The sequence below is a fragment of the Numida meleagris genome, chromosome Z, assembly GCF_002078875.1.
Source record: "Numida meleagris isolate 19003 breed g44 Domestic line chromosome Z, NumMel1.0, whole genome shotgun sequence".
Classification (NCBI taxonomy): domain Eukaryota; kingdom Metazoa; phylum Chordata; class Aves; order Galliformes; family Numididae; genus Numida; species Numida meleagris.
Genome location: NC_034438.1, coordinates 48,302,567 through 48,326,253, shown reverse-complemented (window position 1 = coordinate 48,326,253; position 23,687 = coordinate 48,302,567). Strand labels below are relative to the sequence as shown.

The 23,687-nt window shown below is 38.0% G+C and overlaps 1 protein-coding gene across 2 annotated transcripts in view; it reads right to left on the bottom strand.

Annotated features, from left to right (window-relative positions):
- EFNA5 (ephrin A5) overlaps window positions 253–23,687 on the bottom strand; it is a 208,005-nt gene continuing 184,570 nt past the window's right edge. The window contains exons 3-5 of one of the 2 annotated variants that reach the window (XM_021380206.1): window positions 9,782–9,847; window positions 9,305–9,385; window positions 253–4,469 (exon numbers count right to left, since the gene is read on the bottom strand). In XM_021380206.1, the coding sequence (XP_021235881.1) occupies window positions 4,348–4,469; window positions 9,305–9,385; window positions 9,782–9,847 (269 nt within the window). In that variant the 3' untranslated portion in view covers window positions 253–4,347. The remainder of the gene's footprint in view (window positions 4,470–9,304; window positions 9,386–9,781; window positions 9,848–23,687) is intronic. The other variant, XM_021380207.1, reaches the window with a different exon arrangement.

Below are 23,687 nucleotides of genomic sequence, written 5' to 3'. Positions count from 1 at the left end.
AAGTATTTGGAAGAGCTATGAATACACACACACACAGAAGTGAAGAGCACAGCAGCCAGAGTTTAGATCAGCCAGGATGTAGGTTGTTACAGCTCTAGGTAGTCAGCCATTGTGCCACTGCATTCTTCACACTTCCCCACTCACACTCCTCATTGTTTTCCATTGCCCACAAAAATGGAAGAAAGGTAGCCCCAAATAGCCCCAAAATAAAGACATAATTAAATGAACAAAAATATAGCCTAAGAGAACCAATTAAAATGAAGAAAATCTTTAATTTTATTTAAGTATAATTGTACGGACACGTGTATATACAAATACAGATCTTATGGGGCAGGGTTTTTTTTTACACTTTCTTTTAGGTTCATATAACGTAAGCATTTCAAAAACAGCACTCAGTGAATAAGTGCAAAGAAACTGCAAAGCAGGGCAGTACAAGCACAGGACCACACTGAGCTGGACTTTCATACCCAGATGCATACACAATGAGTGGCTTCAATGGGGGTGTCAAGAGTAAGCATGGAAAGTGGATTTTGCAGACTCATGGGTAACCTCCAACATGCCAGCATCTATTAAACTGTACAGACAATGGCAGCAAGCCTATTGTAGGGAGATTTGTCTCACATCTGAGAAGCTCGAGGGCAAATGCATGGGAAAAACTCAGTGATGCCAGGCCAGAAACAGATCTGCCCATTCACAGCTCCAAATTAAAAAAGAAGGGGGGTGGGAGAGGAGGAAGGGCAGTAAAAGGGGAGAGAAGTGTGGAGGTTTGTACAGTAAAACTGGTGATTACAAAATCCAAGTGCAATGAAAGGAGGGGAAGAGTTAACACTCTCTACTAAATCTCTGAAAGTGACTGAGCCACTGCTCTCACAAGGCAATGGATAAAATTCAGTTTTGAGGGGTAGGGGTGGGAATCAACAGGTATAAATACAACCATTTTCCTTCCATAATTATATAGGAAAGGAAACAATCTACTCATCTATCTCAATACCTCCCAAATTTGTTTCTAGCTGTTTTGGAACCAAGTATGTATGTATCACACATGACACTGGCAAGATCCGTTCTGGAAAAAAAAAAACAAAACAACAACAACAGAAAAAACTATTAATGGAAACAAAATCAGAAGGAACAAAGAAAAAAAAACCCAAACAACAACAACAACAACAAAAAGCAAACAGAAGAGTTGTTATATCCCCAAAGCAATTTTAGAAACAAACGTAATACAAAAGAACAAAAGCTACCACAAAAACCATGGGGCTCCAACATTAGACCTTTAAACACTGAGGACAAAACATTGATCACCAAAAGTCATGTTTTCCAGGTCTTGACAATGTGAAGACTTGCAATAGATGAAAGATTTCCAAAGATGAGTCCTGTATGCTGCAGTGTCATGGCCACTTGTCTCTCAGTTCTCAGCCATGATCACACTTGATGCTTCAAAGCTCTGTCTTGTAATCAGCATATGATTTTAATATCCTGAAAGTCTATTGTTCTCACTTACAAAAGACATAAGAATCAAATTAATACTTTATTATCAAACACTATATACAACAGAGGTTGCTAATAATACAGAATTTAAAGAACATAGCTTTAAGTTTTACTTGTCTTTCCTTCGCCATCCAAGTACGGTACAAAACAATATTCTAAACTAACACGAAATGTTACCTTGCCTATTAAAGGATACACAGTATCCACTAAACTGACTGATCCCTATTTTCCCTGCTTCGCATTGCAATGGCCTTGGCAGCCAGGAGTGCAGGTCATGGGGGTAAGTAAGCTGCCCAGGCTGGGAAGAATCAGTCCCTTGGGCTTGAGAAGGGGCAGATGGAGGGGAGCAGAAATCTCTTAGCAGTTGGCACCAACATTTGCACTCAGAGCCTCCAGAGATTTGTATCCCAACACAAAAGCCACCAGCACTTACTGCTATGACTGGAATTGCCTGATGCCACCGTGTGCCAAAGTGACAGTGTCTTTGTGGTCTTCTGGCCACCCCTGGCAGCACAGGGATCTGCTTTGCAGCTAGGTCACCCACGCTGTCCCTCATCCACCCAGCTGGGCCCTGTGATAATGTGAAGGGCTGAACTCTACATGAAACAATACAAATGAAAAGCATCTGCTGTGGACAAGCGTACATCTCAAACTCTGACATCATTTAGAGACATAGGATGAAAAATGAAGTCACCGTTTCTACATAAAATTGGCACTGCTGCTATAACTGCCTGCAATTGCTATGAATCATTTTAATATGATCACTATCATGCAGTGTTACCTGTACTACAGTTAATAATCCATTTGGTAAGGCGCATTTTGATTAACCTCACCTCATCCAAACCTCCTTACTTGCTACCCGAAGGAAGTATAAGTGTGCATAACAAGCACATCCAAGTTAAAGAGCAAAAAGTACCAGCTAGACCATAATGAGATGGTGACTTACCGCACTGTTTAGACTCTATGTCTTTGTTCTGTGCACTTAACAATAGAGGAAATTTCCTACATTCCTACTGTAAGCAAAGGTCCTGCAACAACAACCTTGTTGTATGATATCAGGCAAGCCCACATTGTGGTTAAGCATGCATAAAACCTTAAAAATCTTAAATTTATTTCCCCTTTTCCTTCTTTACTGAATAGTGGGCTGCTTACAACTTTTGTGAAGTTTTTCTTCATTAGAAAAGAAAAATGCCCACAAAATATTGCCCATTATTTGTACCACTCAGTTTTGTTATGACAGAGGTTTTCTTCAGAATTAATATAGAAACCCCTTGTTTTGTTTCTGTGTATTTCATGTTTTGTTTCACATTTAACATAATTATCATAGTTTTTGTTTAGAAACATTTTGTTTCAGTCTTCGCCTGATATTTCCCTGATTATGCTTAGCAGTTCAAATTTCATGGTAGCCCAGAGAAAAAAAAAAACCAACTCTTGCACTCCCTGGCAAATGACTTTTCCAAGTTCCTCCTTAGCCAAGGCTCAGATTCCCTAAACAGAGTCACTCCCAATTCCATCAAACAAGACAGTACCATTTCCTATTTGCATCAAGGTTTACCACTTTTCTCACGTTTAAATAGGACAAGCATATATACTCACTCTCAGCATAAAGCATATCTAAATAATGTATTTTCTATTCTAGTGGATTTTTAAAAAAATATTTTGTTAAGTCTTTGGGAACCCATCTAGTTTATCTCCGGCTGATAAACATGTTTCCTCTACTCTTCAAACTGCACCGGAAGGGGAAAAGACAAAAAATCAACACTTGAATTCATATTCCACACTTCTTTTCTTTCCGCCCACCAAACAATGCTAGTAGACTGTCCTGGCTTCTGTTACTTGTGGTTTATTACCATGACTGAGGAACTTGCAGGAGAGACACATCAAGAGCACATTGGAGATCCTGTGTTCCAAATATGATTCCTCTGGCCACTGATGTTCTCTTTCAGCATGTATTAACGCCCAGAGCAGCATCTAGGGTTCTCAGCTACTAAGTCAGCGCTGGGGAAGGTCACTTTATTCTCAAAGTGCCTCTGCATTTCAAGAAAAAAAATTTAGCACCACGGTGATTTCTTTCAAAATAAAATAACCCGGTGTGCATTATCCCCTTAAAACGAAATAACAGAGGCACTCACACCCCCAGTGAAGTTTCCTAAATCTGACCTTGCCTGCTGCGTGCTAACATTTCTAAATACTAACCTCTTTCTCTCACCAAAGAAAGTGTTTCTACTTGTGAGCAAAAAAGGTGTTTCAGGACAGACCTATAAGAAACGTCATCTTTCCCTTACAGAAGCCTGCTCATTTAGAACTTGTGGAGGAAATGGTGTTATATCTGCTCTTAATATTTCCCCTCCAGTCCTGACATGGTGACATGATGCCTTGCATGATCATCTTACAGTGCTGGACAAGAAGGCATAGATATTGTATTGGAGAGAAAAACCTCTCCCAGGCTTTCATTCAGTTTGCTTATCCTCCACTGACTGTATTTGCCACTACTCTTCCTTGTCTACATTCAGATGACACAGTGAGCTAACAGAGGTGACTTCTTAAAGGAGAATGCAGAGGAAAATAAGAATCACTAGTGTCACTATTATAGTTTGGCATTTTCATTTGGAGTCCTTTTATTTGTATGGAGGGGTTCAGAAAGTCACAGGGTAGGTAGGGATGGGTGCTGAAGCTAGTTATCCCCTTCAAATTTTTGCTGAGTTCAGGCTAAAAGGGAGAAGAAAAGGGAAAAGGGAAAAATAACAATTTGACATCTGCAAAAACAATGAAGTCCCTTTCTTGGGATGAGCAGTTAGGTGGATCTTTGATGTTCAAGACCCTGATATTTTCTGCGACAGGTTGCTGGAGCATACTGTGCTATAATATCAAAAGCATTGCCAGGAGGAACAATAGAGTTGCCAAAAGCTGGATCGGTATCCTTGGTGTCTGTGCCGCATTCTCACCACGGGATGGCTCGGCTGACTCATGTACGGTATCATCTGTTCAAATAGAAAGCATACATTCCAATTAGATTTTGCATCCTTAATAAACTCTCACTGAGCCAACAACTGTAAGTAGATTTCAGTGCCTTTATGAAATAGGGCAATGAACCTTGTTCTGTCAGTGACTTTCACAACCGTGTAATACCTCATTATGCAACCAAGTTGGGGCCAAGTCCTGCATTTCTTACTGGCAAAACTCCCACTGAAGACCAGGGCAGCAGAAAGTAAGTCTGACTGCAGCAGACTGAGGAATGAAAGATTCCTCCTCTAATAAAACATGGTAGCTTCAGCTTTGGTTGGCTCATTAGATAGCAATGTCAATAGTGAAGCAGCTAAATAAAAACACCTGATTTTCAGAAGGGCTTGAGGAAGAGTTGCACGTGCTCAGAATTAATTTAGAAGTTAATCCCCTTACTGAGTTACGGATTTCAACTCCTGAATTTGAAATGGCAGCCTGTAAGTGCAAGTATTTATTCCACTTTCCAGTGAAGTATACCGCGTTTTGGGGTATGCAGGGGATATGAGACAAATCTCTCTCTCTTCAAACAGAATTCCAAAGGCTAAGACAGTCTCTGATTATCAAACACAATTCCCAAAATCTCATAGGTGGCAGATAACTTTTTACGGTACACAAAATACAGAATTAAATATGTGCTTATAAAACTAACAAAAACAAAACAAACAAACAGAAACAGCTGAATTGTGGAAACATGCTTACACACTAGTGGAAGAAGAGAGTATAGTGGAAAACACTCTACTAAATGTATGATACTGAATAGAGATCTGTTTAATTTTTGTCAATTATAAATCAGCCTTATAGACACAACTTGTACCATAAACAATATAAGTAAAGTCAAATTTAACTCCAGGGCTATTATAGGTGTGCTGTTTTTCTTTGCAAAATCCTCCAGATCCATAGCTATCTAATTCACATATTTTAAGAGCAATCTGTCTGAGGCTTGCCATAAAAAGCCAGCTTTGTGTTTGAATTTTCCTAGTACTAAATGAAGAAATGAGCTAAACCTTTTTAGGAAGTGTGAAGTGGCCTCAAAGTGTATTTATAAGCTATTTTAGGGTGCCTAAGTTTCCAGAAAAACTAACAGTATCTCACTACTTAGTGTAATAAGCTTCCCCATTTTAAGAGAAGTGTTGACACACCTATGATATACCTGTCTCATAGCTCCCATCTCAACAAACTGCACTGCCAGGATTACACTGGGTGAGAGCTGTGCAACCCCAATTAAAGGCACTAAGGGAAGAGGGAGTCATATAACCAGGATCACCACACAGCACTGCTGTGGAGCCTCTCATGCTACTTAGCTTTAGTTAGGGACAAGCTCCCTTCACACCCTTGACACCAAGCACAGAAGCAAAGTAAAGCACTTTGCAGTATTTGGTCTAACAGGCTCTTCAGCCTCAGGCCAGTTTCACTGGGAGATGTACAGTAAACTGGATTAACAACCTGTCACATTTTGTTCAGCACTGATGCTACAGTTGCATCGGGCTTATCAACACCTACTCAGTGCTGTTCAAGGCGAAAGTGTGAAAGGCAAGCACTGATCAATTGTGAACATGTTCACATTTGCAAGAAAGAGACAATTAAATGTCTAGAAAGGGCTATTTAAAACCACTAGTTCTGGTGGCTGTCAGAACCAAAGGCTCTTCTGTATTTTACTTGTTACTCTCTTGTGCTTTGGTGGCACTGCAATGACAATACAGTACTTCGCAGGAGCTGCTTCTCTATTAAAATATACTCTAAGGAGGTACAAAAAAAGGTATCCATGCCCTACTGTCAGCTCTATATCCTTTCATATACGTTGAGTCAGATCTGCTCAGTTTGGAAATGTACTCATCACTGATGAACTAAAACTACAAGAGAGAAAGATGTGAACTGTCTTCTAGCTCCTGCATCATTGATAGAATTGCAAGAAAGTCTGAATTTGCAGCACTGAATGATAACAGTTTTGTCCTAATTACATCCATGAGTCAGTTCTAAAACACAAAAGGGTAGAACTAGTGTAAAGCACCAATAAATCCTAATTTTGACTCTCAGCTACTGGCACAACCAGCTACTGCTGAAAAAAAAAAAAAAAAAGAAAAAACTCAACCAAAAAGCCCTGACTGAAAAGATTAATTATTAAACTAAAAATACAGAGATCTTCAAAGATGCCATTTTTTATAAAGCCATTTGTCTCAAGAGAATTCATTTTCATGTAACATTAAGGGACTACTTTCAAGAAATCATTCGGGCTTTCTGTCAATGCAGTCCCAAGGTCTCTTAGCGCTCATATATTAGAGCACACATTTCATCTGCGGTTCTCAAAATCGCTTTACAAAAATGATTTTCCTTGGAGGTGCAGAGCTGTAACACTGCACAATCTTTAGTGCTTAAGGGGAAGGCCTGGGTTTATTTTAACCATTGAAGACAAATCACAAATATGACAAAACCGATGAGTAGAATCTGGAAGGTCACTGCTAAAGATTGGGAATGTTAGCAGTAATTAGCAAAAATTAATTTGACAGCCATGAATTTTCCAGATGACATAACTTCACATCACATGCTTCAGGTATAATTTTTCCAGATATGCACAGCTGCAATTTTTGTTCTAGGGACAAGAGGAGAATATAGGCATGGGCCAAATTACTCAAGTGACTTCTGAAAGAAGAGTGATCTGTACAAATCAGCTTTCTACAGATTTCTGAACAAAACCAGTGAAAGTAGAGAAGTTCAAAAATCACACTTTTTTTTTTTTCCACAAGATTGGTAGCAGTAAGTAATTCGCTGAACATGATCCCTCTGCTTCCCAACTCTTCTGTATACTGTATGAGCAGACAGAGGCAGGCTAGGGGAGAGCACACAAGTGGAAGGTGATCTCCAGAGGCAGGTGGATTAGTACACATCACATTACAAGTCACACGCAACAAGATCCACCAAGGCAGCAGCAAATGTAACAATCCAATAACAGGAAAAACTAGCAGATCTGGAAATGGCAGATCATCTGATGGAGACCAGTCCAAATAGTAATTCAAATAAACTGATTGTAGGAGCGGCTACTTTTTGGTACCTGAAGCGTTTAGAACAGAAACATTCCCTTTAAGGCTATTATTCTCCACAATAACACAAACAATATTTCACCTCAGATTTCAGGATTCTCCTTGTAGGATTTTGATTCACTGTTCCGTCTGCTGCTCTCTAATGGTATGTTTCTGTGATGCTGCTAGCAAGATATAGCCACTCAATGGAAAGTGAGCAGTACTGCTGAAAAGACAATATTCACTACTATCATGCATTTATTATTCAGGTGGTCTCTTTTGCAAACCAGCACCAGAAGGAATACACTTGAATTAGCTCAAGTTCACCAAATCACAAAGTGCAAAAGAGCGCACTGAATTTCTAGATTCATGGATTACCTAGAGATAGGGGATGATCATCCTAATGCCTCCTGTAGAAGGTAAATACTGTTAATAAAAGTGCAAATGCATCTCTACTGTAAATGTACTCTCCTTGAATACAGATCTGCTTAGAAAACATCCTTGATTCTCAAAACCAACATTTTTAGGACAATTCTGAAAACTCCATCTAAGTAAAATAATAAAAAACAGAGCATTCAAACTGGAAAGTTTCGGAAGTCTTATTAATACTTTTGCCTAAATAATGGCTTTTAGGTGAAGGATTGGCAAATAATAAAGAGCAAAATTCCAGTAAGATGGTTCACATGAAAGGGATAGTGTTTTCTAAATAACACAAGAGAAAAAAAAATAGCTGGGTAATCAGATCTTCGGGGATCTATATATTATATATATTATACTACTCATGTAGTATACATGAGTACCACGGGTGTATTTTTTTGTAGTATAATTTGTTTATTTAACTGTTCATTTTAATTATTGAGGCTTGAATATAGCAATGTGTGAACAGCGTGTTACACATAAAACAAGCAGATAAGCGCTATTGTAAATACTAGTCTTACATACCCACCTAATTTTAATGTCATGAGCCATCCCATTGAAGTTGATGAGGTTATTCACACCCCTAGAATTAAACATGCTCCTATCTGTCACAGACTTGAGTCACACAACCATATACATGCACTTCCCACACAGAGCCACACAGCTTGATGGCGAAGGATAACACAACTTTGCCCTGGGCAGATAAGGGGCTTTATAAATGCAAGCATTACTCTTATTATTAAAGGCAGTGGTTTAGGGAACAAAAAAAAATAAAAAAAAAACAACCAACCAAACCAAAAAAACCCAAGCAAAATACAATCCCCCAGATCCATACCCAGGATAAGAATTCACATATAATGGCATGTACATGTGTTTATGTATATAAAAACGATTCTCGGCCTAAACAAATATATATACAAATGTATATAATTTTAAGGGACTAATTTCTTACTTAAACACTAAGTCTATCAGCTGCATGCCTGTGTCATGCACTAGCATTAAATAAGGAGTAGTTCTTTGAAAGTCTGTTGGCACCACAAAACAAGTGAAGTGTGCCCACTGACTTTAAGACTTTTGGCCCAGTTCGTACCATGAGTGGTCTGTCAACATGCTGGGTGTATGGCTTGAATGTACCAGTGAAAATTTATTCTGGCACACACTGTATCTTATTAAGCTGCATCAACCAAAAAAGCAACACTTTTCCTCCCTTGCATTAGACAAGGAGACAGGAAATATACCACATGTGATATTAGCACTGCTAGCAACAAGCAAAAGCAGAGCAATTTTACCATGCAAAGCATGCAGAGAGTAGAGGAAAAAAAGTACTCAAGCACCAGAGGGATACACGCATTTGTTAAAAGAGATTCTCTAAGCATACTAACCTGCTGGTTCTAATGAATTTTCTACTTTGTCGTTAACATCGAAAACACGATCATGAACACCTATAGTTTTCATACAGCTGTCTATAACAAAAATAGAGACAACAGCCAAATATGTTAGTGAGACACCCTTAAACTCTGTACTTTCTGTTTTTTTCTTTTTTTTCTCTCTGTTTACTGTATATAATTAAGCATATTTATGTTTTATAGTCTGTGGCACTTATCCAAATGCCAGTCTTCCATTGGTACAACAGTTTAAGAAACAACAAGTTAGCAATCGCCATGAAATTAAAACAAAGCTTTATGAAAAATGATAAGGAAATACGATGAAAATAATAACACAAATGCTGTACAGAACAGATACACAAGATTTAACAGTTAAAAAAAAAAAAAAAAAAAAGATTTTCTGCTGTTAACTAGACCACACAGTAAAGCATGCGCTACAAAGCCACCCTCAAAAGCTTATTCTAAGGAACTTACTCGCTGGCCGCACAAAGACCTTAAGCTTTAGACAGGATCTCCTTCCATTATCTGGGATTGCAGAAGCTGTAAATGAAGAATGAGAGAGAAGTGGAAGAGTAAGAGAAAATGCATATGATCCTTTGTCTTAAAGTCAAACATCCCTTATCAACTCTTCATTCGAAGAGCTGGCCACATTTCAGCCTCTGCGTGTAAGTATTTCAAGTGTGCAAAGTAGCTAGATAAGACAAAAACAGCGAGAGAACTGCAGATTTTATTCTAATCTCTTTTTCGATTATTTTTCATGAAAGAAGTAAATTATATTCACAATGTTTCATTATCTCCTCTCACCTTTTCACACCTTTTTCTCAAGAGGTAGTTTAATATGGTTTCTGCTGTAATGCATGTGTCTACTTTGAAAAATTACACTTGAGAATAATTAAGATCACTTACAAGAAAGCTAGTCCTGAAATGGTAGGACATAGACTTCAGCAACTCAAAATGGAATGAAAGAAAACTGACAAAATGATGCTAAAGTTGACAATGTTAAAAATATAAATATGGACCCACTCCACTAGAGTAAAAATACACACCATTAAATGCATCTATTAAATTCCACCGCAAAATCAGATTCTGTATTCTTCCACTATGTGTGCCTTTGTTGAGAAAATCCATATTTTGCTGCAGTCAAAATACGATTCCCTATGTTAACTAACATTGTCAAATCAGCTAATTCCTTATTTTTCTCCTCCCTCATCTTTTGCTATTCAAAGTATTTCTCTGAAAGAATACTTACTGTATGAGGATGAAAAAAAAATGTGGGAACAACATGTTGTCTACACAAAAGATCATATATATAACATTACCAACATCACCTATTATTTCCCTGGAACAATTGCTGCTGTGAAAACTTCCTTTTGGGATGTACACTTGCCTTAAAATACCTGATCACAGGCAAACATACCAAGCTACTTGACTTGGGCATGCAAATTTTTGCTTGTGAAAGACAATCTGTGGATACATTATTTCAGCCTTGTAAAACCTTCAAAAGCTATACCTGAAAATACTGCCTGAAGTACCTAAAGTTATTTTCATTTCATTGCAGTCTCTTCCATCAAATAAAAAGCTAGTCACTAGGGCACAACAAGTTGCTTTTCGTAGAAAACAGAAATTATTGGAAACTTCTGGATTTATGAAAGATGATTGGGCCAATAAGATGTTTGTTTGTTTTGCTTATTGCTCCTTCATCCATTTTTATTTCTTTTATTACATCTCAGTGACAAATAGCTGAAATCATTTACATAAAGACATATGAACACATGCTCTTTGTCTACGTGCCAAACTCACACTTGAAGGGCTTCTCAAATAACTTAAAATGAATTCCCTTAGACTTTGATGATGTGTTTCCATGGCAGGCATGAGCTTTTTCCTACCAAGAAGATCTAGCAAATTCAGTAGGAACACAAATAAAAGGAGCACAGGAAGAGTCAAATAGAACTAATGCTTTTGTTCTGCACCTGTTGGGAAACGCTTGAAAAATTGTTTCCTTCTTTTAATCGAAAGACAAAAGTGTGTAGAAACGATGCTCCCCCCTTCAAAATGACAAGTGGTTAGGAAGTGTTAACAGCTGGCTTCGCTGTAGGCTCTTAGTAAATCAAAGTCAGAAAAACTCCCTCTACTGACATTTACAGTAACTGGTGTGTCATTTAGGGCACAATATTTGAACTCTGTGGTCACAGTCAGGAAATTGTGTCCTTTCTGTGGCCCTCACTGAGTATATGCAACTGGCTAAATGCTATGCTCAGACTAAACAGGCACTTGTTGATTTCTCAAAAGATAAGTATTCTATTATTACCATATTACTAACATAAATGTGGAAACGACACTTCCAACATTAGTCAAAACAGAAAATACACAGCAATTTTATCATAAACAACTCTTCTTGCTCAGAATTTCAGAAGTGCATCAGGATCCACATTTACTCAAAGGCACATTTTAATTTTGGTATTTACCTGCTGCCATTTACGTCCACAAAATAAACATGTTTGGGCTCACTGGTGTTTATTAGAACATGTTGTTAGCACTACCACTGACTAGCTACAATAGCCAGGATCAAATAATAGTTCACCTAGCAAAAAATAAAATGAATGCTATATATAAAGTTTATATGTGTATCCAATATTTGTACACACTTAAGAGCAAACAGAGCTGGTGTTTGGCCATGTTCCATGGGAGAAAATTTCAAAATCTGCCCTCTGCTTAAGCCTCTGTCTTCTACCATTCCTTCCATAGCTTTGCATAGAATGTGCTATATTATGAACTACAGTCCTACGGCAATCCTATCAGCTGCATTTAATTCATTATCCTTAAAACTGATGCAGTTTTAGTGTTAAGTACGATAATGTGCTTTTTTCTTCTCCTAGGAAATTATGCGCTCTAAGTGATTTATGAAAAATGGTTAAGTAATAAAACTAGAAAGATTCCTCTTTAGCCACAGTGTTTTACTCCTTCAGAGGGAATAATAATAATTAAGACAAAAATAATTAAGAGACATTTTGTTCTGCTCTCACATCTGCCTCAGCGACCAAGAACAAGCTGATGAAGAGATACAGTGCAACCTCTTTAGCCTTCCTGAGAAATTTAAGACCTGTTTGCCAAGCTGGGTGACTGCAATCCCTTTTTATTTCTTCCCTTCTCTTTTTCATCTTAAACAAAAACACTGACAATTTGTAATATTTCCTGTAAGTCCAGATGTATCACTCACAGAGCAGAGTCAGGTTCGCTGATGTCATCAATCCTGCTCTCACACACATTGCAGTTTGTCAGAACTGTTCTCCTCCCTGTCTTGTTTATTCTGCAATATTTTCACCACTTTCCTATGAAAACCCTGACTCTTAGATTATGACATCCAGTTTATAATGCCAACAGCTAGGATTCTCTTTTCTTCCTCTTTCAGCAACAAGCTCAATATCTTTTTTTCTGAATTTTAGGCACATCACACTTGCTCTCTACTACGGAAAGCCAAGAGTGCTCATTAAATCTGTTTTTTCGTAGTTAATGCCTTGAAGCTTGAACCCAAGTTGAAGTCTAAAGTCCTATTCTTCTACATAAAAGTAGCTTTAATGACAAACTTTTTGCTAAATAGCACAAAACTCCCAATCAGGGTGACCTACTGGCCAACATTTTGATTAACAACTACAGAGGAACACCAAATGACCAAAAAAAAAAAAAACACATAGGAAAGGATAAACTACACATATTAGCATATTATGAAAAAAAAGGCAAATGCTTTTTTTTTTTTCTGGAACAGAAGTAATGATGTGGCTAGGATCTCGCAAAAACTGATGCTTAAAAGGAAAATTCAGGAATCAGTTCAAACTGAAAAATTCAAGTCTTTACTTCTAGACCTAAGGTTAGGTCTATTAATATCAGCAGAATGTTCAGTGGTTTTAAGGTGTTTTACTTTCCAAGAATGATGGGTTTCCAGTGCAGTGGAGTCTGGCAAATTCCCTATGACTTTTGCATGCTTGCAGAGTGAAATATTTCTGAATGCTGTAAAGGAGAAAGAAACAGCCCCTTGTCTGCGGGGGTCTGTTAAAGTTCCCTCCCAGCTAAACCTCTTGCTGCTGTTGTTATATTTATTCTACTGAAATTAGCTATGCTGTAAGAAAATGTCCTTTCTTCACCTGTACAAAAAGAAATTTCATTCCCCTCTCAGCACAAAACCAAGTTAGCCTCTAAGGGTTTGGCATTAGGCTTTTCTATTTGTCCCCTTTAAAGGTGATATTAGCTATAAAATAGAGGCCAGCTCCGAGAGTAGGAAATCTCCAATGCTAATGGAAACTGTCCCAAGTAACATTTTCTCTTTCAAAAATTGAAATTCCTAAGGAAAAAAAAAAGGCAAATGAAATTTTGCTGCACAAATAAAAGAACTCTTTGAGAAAAGATCCCTTATAAGGAGTAGAAGAGGTTATATCCTCTTTTCTTGATGAATGATTAAATAATTGAAAAAGTTTGACTAGTTTACTTTGTGTCAGTAAGAATGACAAAGAAAAACGGAAGAGGAACTCTGCAGTGTTGTTAGTTCCTATGATTTCATTCTAATTCCTATGATGTTTAACTCCCTCCACCCTGCCCCTAACAGCAACTTCATGGGAATCTCTTGGGTCTGCCTTATCATGTTTTAGACTTCATGATTACACACAGTCTTGGATAGAAGGAAGTGCACAGTAAAAATCTCCCTGAAATCAAACGACATGTGAAAACATCTCAGAAATCACAAAAAAGTCACGATTTAGAAGAAATTCAAGTCATGATCTCTGTATTCTTGCGATGAAAATTCTATATTCATCAGTTAAACTAGAAAAAAATACATAGACTGAACTACTACATGTAGGACTAGAGCCAAGTTGAATCAGAAAATGGCACTAAATGATAAATTAGAATTTTTTTTTTCTCTGAACTGGCTACCATTTTTATACCCTGTAAGGAAAGGGAGTGAAGAAAATTATTCTCGCCTCATCTAGAGCCAAACCATAAATATTTCAGTATTTGTTAGCTATATTTAAATGTGAAAAAAAATATCTATCTCCCTTCCAAGCAGTTTTCTCCTACAAAACACAATACAACATTAATATATTAGATATAAATAAAAAATTAAGTCCTCCTCAGGCCAGTAAGGCTTAACAGTTATTTAATAACTACTGGAGACCCACAGACACAAAAGAAAAAGCAATATACGTAGAAAAGAGTTGGTTGTTTTTTTTCCTGGCAACAGATTTTTTTCAGTTAAATTGTTATGTCAAACTGTAAAATATCTTTAAAGGAATCATCAGGATATGACTCAATCAGGTTACTAAGTAGGCTAATTAAAAAGTAAATGTACAAAAAAGAAAAGGTATGAAAATTTTAAAAGTAACAAGGTTATCAGTTCCTGCTAGTCATGTGACAAAAGCCACAAATAATAGTTTTCTTTCCTGAGACAGTAGTTTGGCTGGCACCTATATAAGGCTCACTTTCTACCTGAAGAACAAGTTACTTGGATGTGACATATAAATAGTGTCTCAACCATCCTATTTACTGATATTCACATTTTATCAGCAGTTTTCTCTGCTTGTCTCCTCATTCATTCTTAGCTTGCTAATTATAACATTGCACCTTTTACTGAAATGCAAGTGCTGATTGAAAAAATTAATTCATGAGTGCAATTCAAATCCTCATTTAACATTACAAATACATTTAATATTCAAGCCACAACCCGCTGTGGGCCCTATTAGACAGCAAAACTGGAACCATTCAGTGTACAAATAATGCTTCATTTATCTGCGTCACTCACATGGCATCTTCATTTTAGTACAGGGGTTATGCTGGCAAAGGAGTATAATTTCTCTCACTATTTTGTTTTTCACATTTCAATTACCAGTTCACTTGGAATGTTCTTTGAAGGATTATAAAACAGTGTCTGTTAAATACTGTGGAGACAGGCCTGTTCATTTCTCTCTACATTTTTGAGAGCTGTAATTTCTATCAGTTTCTCCTTAAGTGAATGTTTTATTTATTCTACTCTCTCCTAAGACGGCCAATAAACTGGGTTAGTCTCCTTGTAGAGAAGACCTGAGAGATCTCACAGAAATCTCTCCTCAGTTCCTTGCAGATGGACTCCTACCAGCATCATCTGTGTGCTATACAAATTCGTAGCACTGATATGTCCTTCCAAACCACAAGCACACAACAGAAATATCAGTGAAGCTGACGGAGAGTTAATTTTGAGCTTTTCCCCAGTGCACTAAAAGAGATGTCACATGCATGCAGCTAGACCAGACACTTAACACTGACTGCCCTATCAAAAGGATTGCACTTGTAGCTTTTGTCACCACCATGAAGAGAGAACCTGAAACAACCCCAGACAGGACACTGTCTTCTGTAAAGCAGAAACTCATGTTTACACAGCCCTTCCACTCTCTTTGTCTAGTATGCTACAGACAGTATCCTCATGAGAAAACATTTACAGCTGTGATATGCCTCCAGCCCTTTAAGGCACAATCCCACTCCCATTATTCAAATCCAATATCCATGTAACCTTATATAACCTGCAAATCATAATTCCACCAACTAGCAATGTTTTAGCATTCAATATCCTGTGTCAGCTACAGAGCTTTAGAAAGTTTTATTTTTAAGAACAGTCATCTGCTCCTTTCTTTGTAAAGAAATGAGTATGTGTGAGAGCATTAAAAATGCAGTTTTATATTATGTTTGCCACAGGCAATATTTCTCAATTTGTGCAAGTGAAAAGAAAAAGTAGCCTATTAGTTGTTAGAAGAGCTGAGCCTTTCCCTGTAGGTTTTCATGTGATTTACCATACAACACAAATGTATGCAAATTAGCCAGGTAAATGCAGAATTAGTTATTAATATTCATCTCACTGTGTAGATTGAAAAAAAGTTGCAAATTTGCATAAATGGTACAACTGAAAAAGTCAGCTAGAATTTAATGAATCAATAAAACACTCCATTGTGCGCATACATAAAGTCAGACCCATATGTATGGACAGCAAAGGGGACTTCAAATTTATTAATTAAAAAAGAATCTATCTGGAAGGATTTACAGATGATCTTCTCCCTGTAAGTGTTAAAATCAAAACTCAAAAACAGATAAATAGTAGCGTTATAGAAATCCCAGCCTTCACCAGCCCATGAGTTTAACTTAAGAAAACGGTCTCTGCCTATCTGTTCTTCATTCCAACATACTTGCAAAAGCTTTGTTCTGATAGTATAAACATGACTTAAGTCTGGGAAAATTTAAATATTGAGCATCCATGACTGTCATGGTTTTATGATTTTCGGTCATTGGTACTCCACATCATAACATCATGTAGTGAATGTACCTGGTTCTCAGAAGAGAAGGACTACTACAGTCCCCACGGTACTTTGCTCCTCTGTTACCATTTTCCAGCCGGAGGGAAAAGATAAAAGCTCGCAGTACAAAAACTTGCAGATCACGAGACCTCGTCCCTTTTTCTGCCATCTCTCGTCTTGGCAGCACCTCGGTCTCCAGCCGTCTTATCGTCGGTAGTAGAGTAAGGCCTACCTTGATTTTGGGACATTCTCTCTCTCTGTATTGGATTTATCAGCTTAAATTGTAATTATATTGTATTATAGTGTGTTGTTTTGCATTCCGATATCTTATTTAGTAAATTAGTTTGTTTCTCCTCAGATTGTTGCCGCTGTTCTTTGCTCTCAGGGCCATCTCCTTACCCTTTTCCCCTTTTCCCTTTTCCCGGTGGGCCCGTGGGTCTCCCGTCCCCTTTGTCATGGAGCCGGGCCGAACGCCCATAAACCATTGACAATGACTTACTCATTCAACAGATGTAATGATCAAATACACATCATGAGTAAATTGTGACTAAATTTATTTGAATATCTGCTGCCGCCAAACATCTTGTCCACCATCTCTCTACATTTAGCCATCAGAAAATGAAATTGCAGAAAAAAAGTTACATAGTAAATTACATTCTCAGAAATCTCAAGCAATCAGACAGAGAGACAGTCTCACCTGGAAATGAACCTGATCTAGGATCACCAAGAACAATTAAAAAATAAGAAAAATTACCTACTCAGGAAAATAAATGCATAAGTAAATACAAGGCCACAGCTCATACTTATTGCCTATGGTTAACAGATGCAGAAGTACTACAATGCTAGTCTTTGCAAATTAAGTTTTGAAATCAAATGTATTACAAGGGTGCATAAATGAACATTTTGGTCTACTCCTTTCTTCCTGCTCAACTGCATCTACACGAAGTGAAGCTTAAAGCAATCATGCCATGTTTCTGTACTCATATCTGTGCATAGATACATACACATGCATGCAGGGAGGGACGTTCTGAATTTTAGGAAAAACATAAATTCCAAAGCATATGGCAATGGAGAAAAAGACCCAGCAAAACTACATGCACAACAAACATGAAATATTACTTTTATTTTCTAATGTCTTATGATTAATTCGCTCTACATTTGCACTAGTATAGAAATACTGGGTTATTATGGTTTATAATAAAGTGACTGTATTTGAAATACCCTAAAAGTAGCCTAGCACATGCAAATGACTTGTCAGATAAATGCTATTTTACTGAGTTCTTAGAAGAAAGTAATACATAGTCTCTGCATTAGCCTTTAATGCTGAATCAACTGTCCCACTGCAATCGCTTAGCCAAGAAGAACATAATTTTTTCTTGTAGTTTATAATCCACTGCAGCTTATATATCTGGTTGAAGGCAGCACAGTCTGAAAGTAAATTTCACATTAAAACCACACACACACACACACACACACACACACACACACAAAAGCATCAAATCCAGCATGAAAAGAGGTGTAAACCATGTATTTCCAGTTTAATTAAGTGGGTATTAACATACTATCGTAAATTAAACCACCTAGCCAGTATTTTTTCTTTTAGGGGACTTAGCATGGTCTAACTCTGTATGCATCTTAAAAAGGACCCTTAGCTGCTCCAGATTTAATGACAATACTTCTTCACTGGCTGGGGTGATGTACTTGAGTCATAGAATCATAGAATCATAGAATTAGCTAGGTTGGAAAAGACCTACAAGATCACCTAGTCCAACCATCCACCTACCACCAATAACCCCACTAAACCATGTCTCTCAACGCTATATCTAAACGTTTCTTGAACACCTCCAGGGACGGTGACTCCACCACCTCCCTGGGCAGCCCGTTCCAGCGCCTGACCACTCTTTCAGAAAAGTAGTATTTCCTAATGTCCAGCCTAAATCTCCCCTGGCGCAACTTGAAGCCGTTACCCCTCGTCCTGTCACTAGTTACATGAGAGAAGAGGCTGACCCCCAGCTCACTGCAACCTCCCTTCAGGTAGTTATAGAGAGTCAGACTTTTCAGCGCAGAACTTCAATGAGGCCAAGGCCCAGCCCTTCACAGTCCTAGGCACCAGAGGTGAGCAGAAGCTGAGGGCTCAGACAAGGCAGTCAGCACCAGTTTGGATCCAGTCCAAATGTTTATTACAGTCATACTATTATCTGTCCTACCAAGTTGCAGAGTCCAGTTGAGTTAAGGAAAACACAGAATCAATGTGGTGCACCCTATATACTTCACAGCAGCAGAATAATGAAGCACACATTTCAGCTGCAAAAAAAAACCCCACAAAATTTGTCTGAGCCTCTCCTCTGAACCAAACTGTGGACCAACACAAGAACCTACCTCAGCAGTCCTTTGGAAAGACTTTTTTTTCATAAAGTACGAACAGTTATGTTTGTTTGCAAAGTGGGACACAGCTTTTATTTAACTGCAGTCAGGGCTTCCCAGTGAATCTGTCTTGCCTCTGCCATGTTTCTCCTCATTAAAGAACAAACAAAGCTAAGCTGGAAATAAATGAAAGACATATCCTACTTTGAATGGACTTTTAGTTGTACATAGCTCCTGTGAAATATAAGGAAGGAGAGATGAAGAATAGATCATAACTGTTCACGCCTTTCATATAAGAAAGTTTCTCTTTCATAAATGCAAACTCCTTTACATACAATAAAATAAGGGCTAGTATTTCCACACTAGCACAATATAGATGGCTGATGTCATACTCTTCTATTGCAATAAGCCAACACTGTTATTAACTGGAATGAAATAAAAAATCTCGGATCTCATTTCTGCTTTCAGTGGCATCAACAAAAACAAATACAGTTATTGTACAACATTAAGACTGTATTAGAGTAAATTGCTAATAAAACAAGTTAGTACTATCAAATAGAGCACTTAGAGAAAAAGATATCCTCCTCATACTTTTCCTAGGCACTTTTGTGCTTTGATTTTCCCTTGGTATCACTAGAAATAAAATGTTTTTCTTCAAGCAGGCTATCCATTTTGCTAATTTCCATCTCTAAGAACTAGATGTAAGTAAATCCTTTGAAGAGACATTATAGCCTTGTTAGTAATTACCTCCTCTTTTTGATCTTTAAAGCAACATGTTCAGCCACATGGAATTTGTGGGTATTGTATTATGTTACTAAACCTCATATACTTTAATGGACTTCATATTACCCATGTCTAGCTTCACCACTGCTGACACTATAATTAAATCTGAGATGAGCATTCCATTCTACTTCATTTTCACGGGCGCCAGCACCTTTAAAATATTTAGAAACATTTCTAGCTTCCCCGTGCTATGCTTGTAAATTCTGTCAGTTCATAAAAATAAATAAGTAATTATGAATGCTGTATTGTGCTAGGAGTGTGACAAGTACAAGGACATGAAGTTACTTCTGCTGACTCACCTAATCAAAGTAACAAAACTCTTTGTTTATGTCTTTCTAATGAATGGGGAAGCGGGGACAGACATAAAGGAAGACATGTATAAGAAGCTGCCTGAGGCTCGAGGGAAATTTGGAAAAAAAGCACAGATTGTGGGTTGTATTTTCTTGTTATTTAAAATGAAGAGGAACAGTGAGAATAATGCAGGTTTGAACCTGTTTGTGTGCACATGCCTGTCCGAAACTATGCAGATGCACTGCTTAGAGAGAATACCATTGCTCAACATCTTTCTGAAGGCCCTTTCCTGTTGGCAAAGGTCTAACAACAGCTTGGCAGAGCTGTCACAAAAAAATGCCTTCATGTGCACAGTTGACTTTTACAGAGATTAATCCAAATTTGAGCAGGATTAAAAACAGATATGAAGTAGAAAAGGTGAAATTTGTAAAGCATGTGATAGTCCACTGTAACTCAAGCCTATTTTTGGCAAATAAATATTCTCAGGGCAGAGACCTTCTGTCTCATTACACCTACTACACGGGGTCCAAGGTTGTGACTGAGTACTAAAAAAATCAGAGATGCAAGCACTATATTAATAACAGTATATCAGCCGAGCTGCCTGTTTGTTCAAGTTATACACAGGGACTACTGAACTCTGCCATATGAGGAAGAAAATTGTCTGCTAGTCCTTAAAAAGAATTCTTTAGCCTTTGGACTTGCCACCTTCACCTCAAAAAACTCTGGAACACATTAAGCTGAATTTTTCTCTTTAACTGGAATTTGTATAGTTTATTAGGTTGTAGCAGATTTTCAGCTTCCAGTTCCCTGCTTCTTTCACTTATTGAGATGGGATTCATTGCCACAGGTCACACACATGCTTTGAAATACGTATTTGAAAAAGCCCACCTATGTTGAGTGTTCCTGCTCCCTCATCAAGGAAAGCTTCTTCCTCATCAGGAATAAGAATGTCTTAACTATACTGGAAAAGGACTGTGGAGTGTCTATGACTGTGGGAAAGTTTGAAATGCCCATGTGATAGCTAACTTTTCATTTTACTCTGCCACAAATTATTTCCTTCTGAGCTATTTTTTTTCTTAAATTAATGTATACCACAGGATGTTTAGCCCTTTTTCCAATGATCATTCCCAGCTGAACTCAAAATTAGATACATATGTGTTCATTCTTCCACAAATGGGATTCAAAACCCCATGAGGTTTGGAAACCAGCTCCTAAAAGCAGTGAGTATCTCACCACACTGTTGAGCAGTACAGGTACGTTGTGATCTTTTATTTTCCTGACTGCTGCAACAGTAGCTCTCTCAGAACAGAAGCATTTCTCCATTGCTCTTCCAGAAATGTACTTATTCATCGCTAACAGACTTCATAAGCAGACTCTTGTCTCTACTTTTTCACCCAATACTTTCTGATGTTGTCCAGCACCTCCTCACCATAAGCTTGCTCCTTGACCCTGTACCTGATAACCAACTAAGAACTTGCATAACTCAAGTTGTGAGCAGCATCAAATGGTGCCTCCTCTGTGCATCTAAGATCATACATACATACAGAAAACATACGGGATAACATGAAACCACTTACTTTACACCTTCTTTCTGACACTTATTTCACTTTAAAGAGGTGGAAAAAACCTCTATCAAATTAACTACTCTTAATCACACAGCATCCATCACTGCTCCATTCAAGTGCCTAATGTGGTATCTTCCCACCTCTGCAGGTAAATACCTCAAGCCTGGTCACACTAGAGCAATCCTGTTAGTGAAGAGCACAACCTATCCATTTTCTGCAACCAGGGGGATCTGCTTATATTTGCATCCCAGTCTCTGGATAGCCCATGCCAGAAATACCTGTGTTAGATGCAGTTCTGATACCTGCACAGAGCTGCATGCTCCTGCATACCATGTTCATCTTTCCTTCACATTCAAAAGAGGGGCCAGTGTTCTGAGTTTCTCCACAGAAGCCTGGATACAATCCCATTTACCTTAGCTAGGAGAAGAGACACTGTAAATGCAGCTATTTACTCCTTAAGTTACTGCAGTGAAACAGTGTTCAAAAAAACTCCCAGCCAAACCTAACAGAAAGCAACGGTCTGAGACCAAACATCTTGCTTTTGGATCAAGGGAAATCAACAAATCTGCAAATACACGTGAGTTTGACACACATGCCTACAGCCTGCCTATGCTTCAGGCACCGCACACCTGGGAGCATGGGGCAGCAGGGCCTAGTGCACCCCGCTGGATTTCCAGCCAGGACAACAGTAAACCCATGTCAATCCTGTATCCTCTTTCTGGGGCTGTGCAGAGACAGTAGCAAAGAAAAATCCTTCCCTCTCTGTGTTAATTTTTAAGATCTCAGTGAACTTGCAGTTCACCTTCTAAGGGTCACCGGATAATCTGTTTTTTAGCTAAGCAAGAGTATTAGTGGTACACTCCCACATTTTTCTGTTCTCCCCTTGTGAAATATCCTGCAGAGACAAGAACATTTTTTTTTCCTTGGATCAAGCTGGATGTTTTTTTGAAAGCCTACGAGGTGTGTAATCAAAGCTGGCACTGGAGCATCCTAATTATGAAACTCAGCAAGGAACTTTCACACACATTTTGTGGACTTCAGATTTCCCATTCACAGAACCTTCTTGCTGAGAAAGACAAGATCATGAAAAAAGTTCAGGAAACAGAAACCAGACTGGCTGTAAATTATTCTTCACTTCTGCCTTTTAATACTAAGATAAAGAAAAAGAAAAAAGAAAAAAAAGAAAAAAAGAAAAAAAGAAAAAACTGACCCTGTATTTGTAACATGCCACTCCATTTTTGTTTGAGAAAACATCCTGAACTCCTCAGGAGGAGAACTGACTCAGGGGGCAGGAAGGGGAGATCAAGGTTTATGTTTTTGTTTTGCTTTTTTCAGAAAAATGTGAATCTTGAAAGAGAGCTGCAGAAAAATATCAGGCTTGAAGCACTATCAGTGCTGGCTGCTTTCTGCTGAGCTGAAGTGACCATTTTCAGATCCTTTCAATCTGTGGTGAAAAGATCATTACCATGCTACTCCCAGGAAGTCAGTCCTCCTGCAAGTGAGCTTCTTTGTTATGAATATGGAACAGATGGAACCAAATCTATCTGCTCTGTAGGAACAAAAACACTTACAACCTAGCTCTCTCTATTAAAGACTCTACTTAGCTCCTTTATACCACTGGCTTTCTGTGCACTGCTGTGAGGTTTTGACTTTATAGAAAAAGGCACTTCATAAAAGCAATAGTTCTTACTCTTAAACCAAAAGCGGCCTAAGAACTGCAGAAGATGAATGCAGAGTTTAACCCGCATGGCTCCTTGGAGATATGCAAATATTCAATCTTTTTTTTTTTTTTAAGCTAGAGAAAGGATTTTTTTTTTCTATTTTTGAGGATGAGAAATAGCCATATGTTATGGAGACTGTGCATCAATGGTAGTGAAGCACATAGATGATAAATATGCTACTCACTCTAATGAAGGTTGAAGCTATCTTTGTTATTGCAAGAAGGAACATGGATTTGTTTTCTAATTGTGTCAGCGTGGATCAAGATCACACTCCTGCAAAAAATCTTTATCAGTCTTTCAAAAATTGACTTTTGGTAGGAGACAAAAAAAAAATGAAATTAGATCCCCA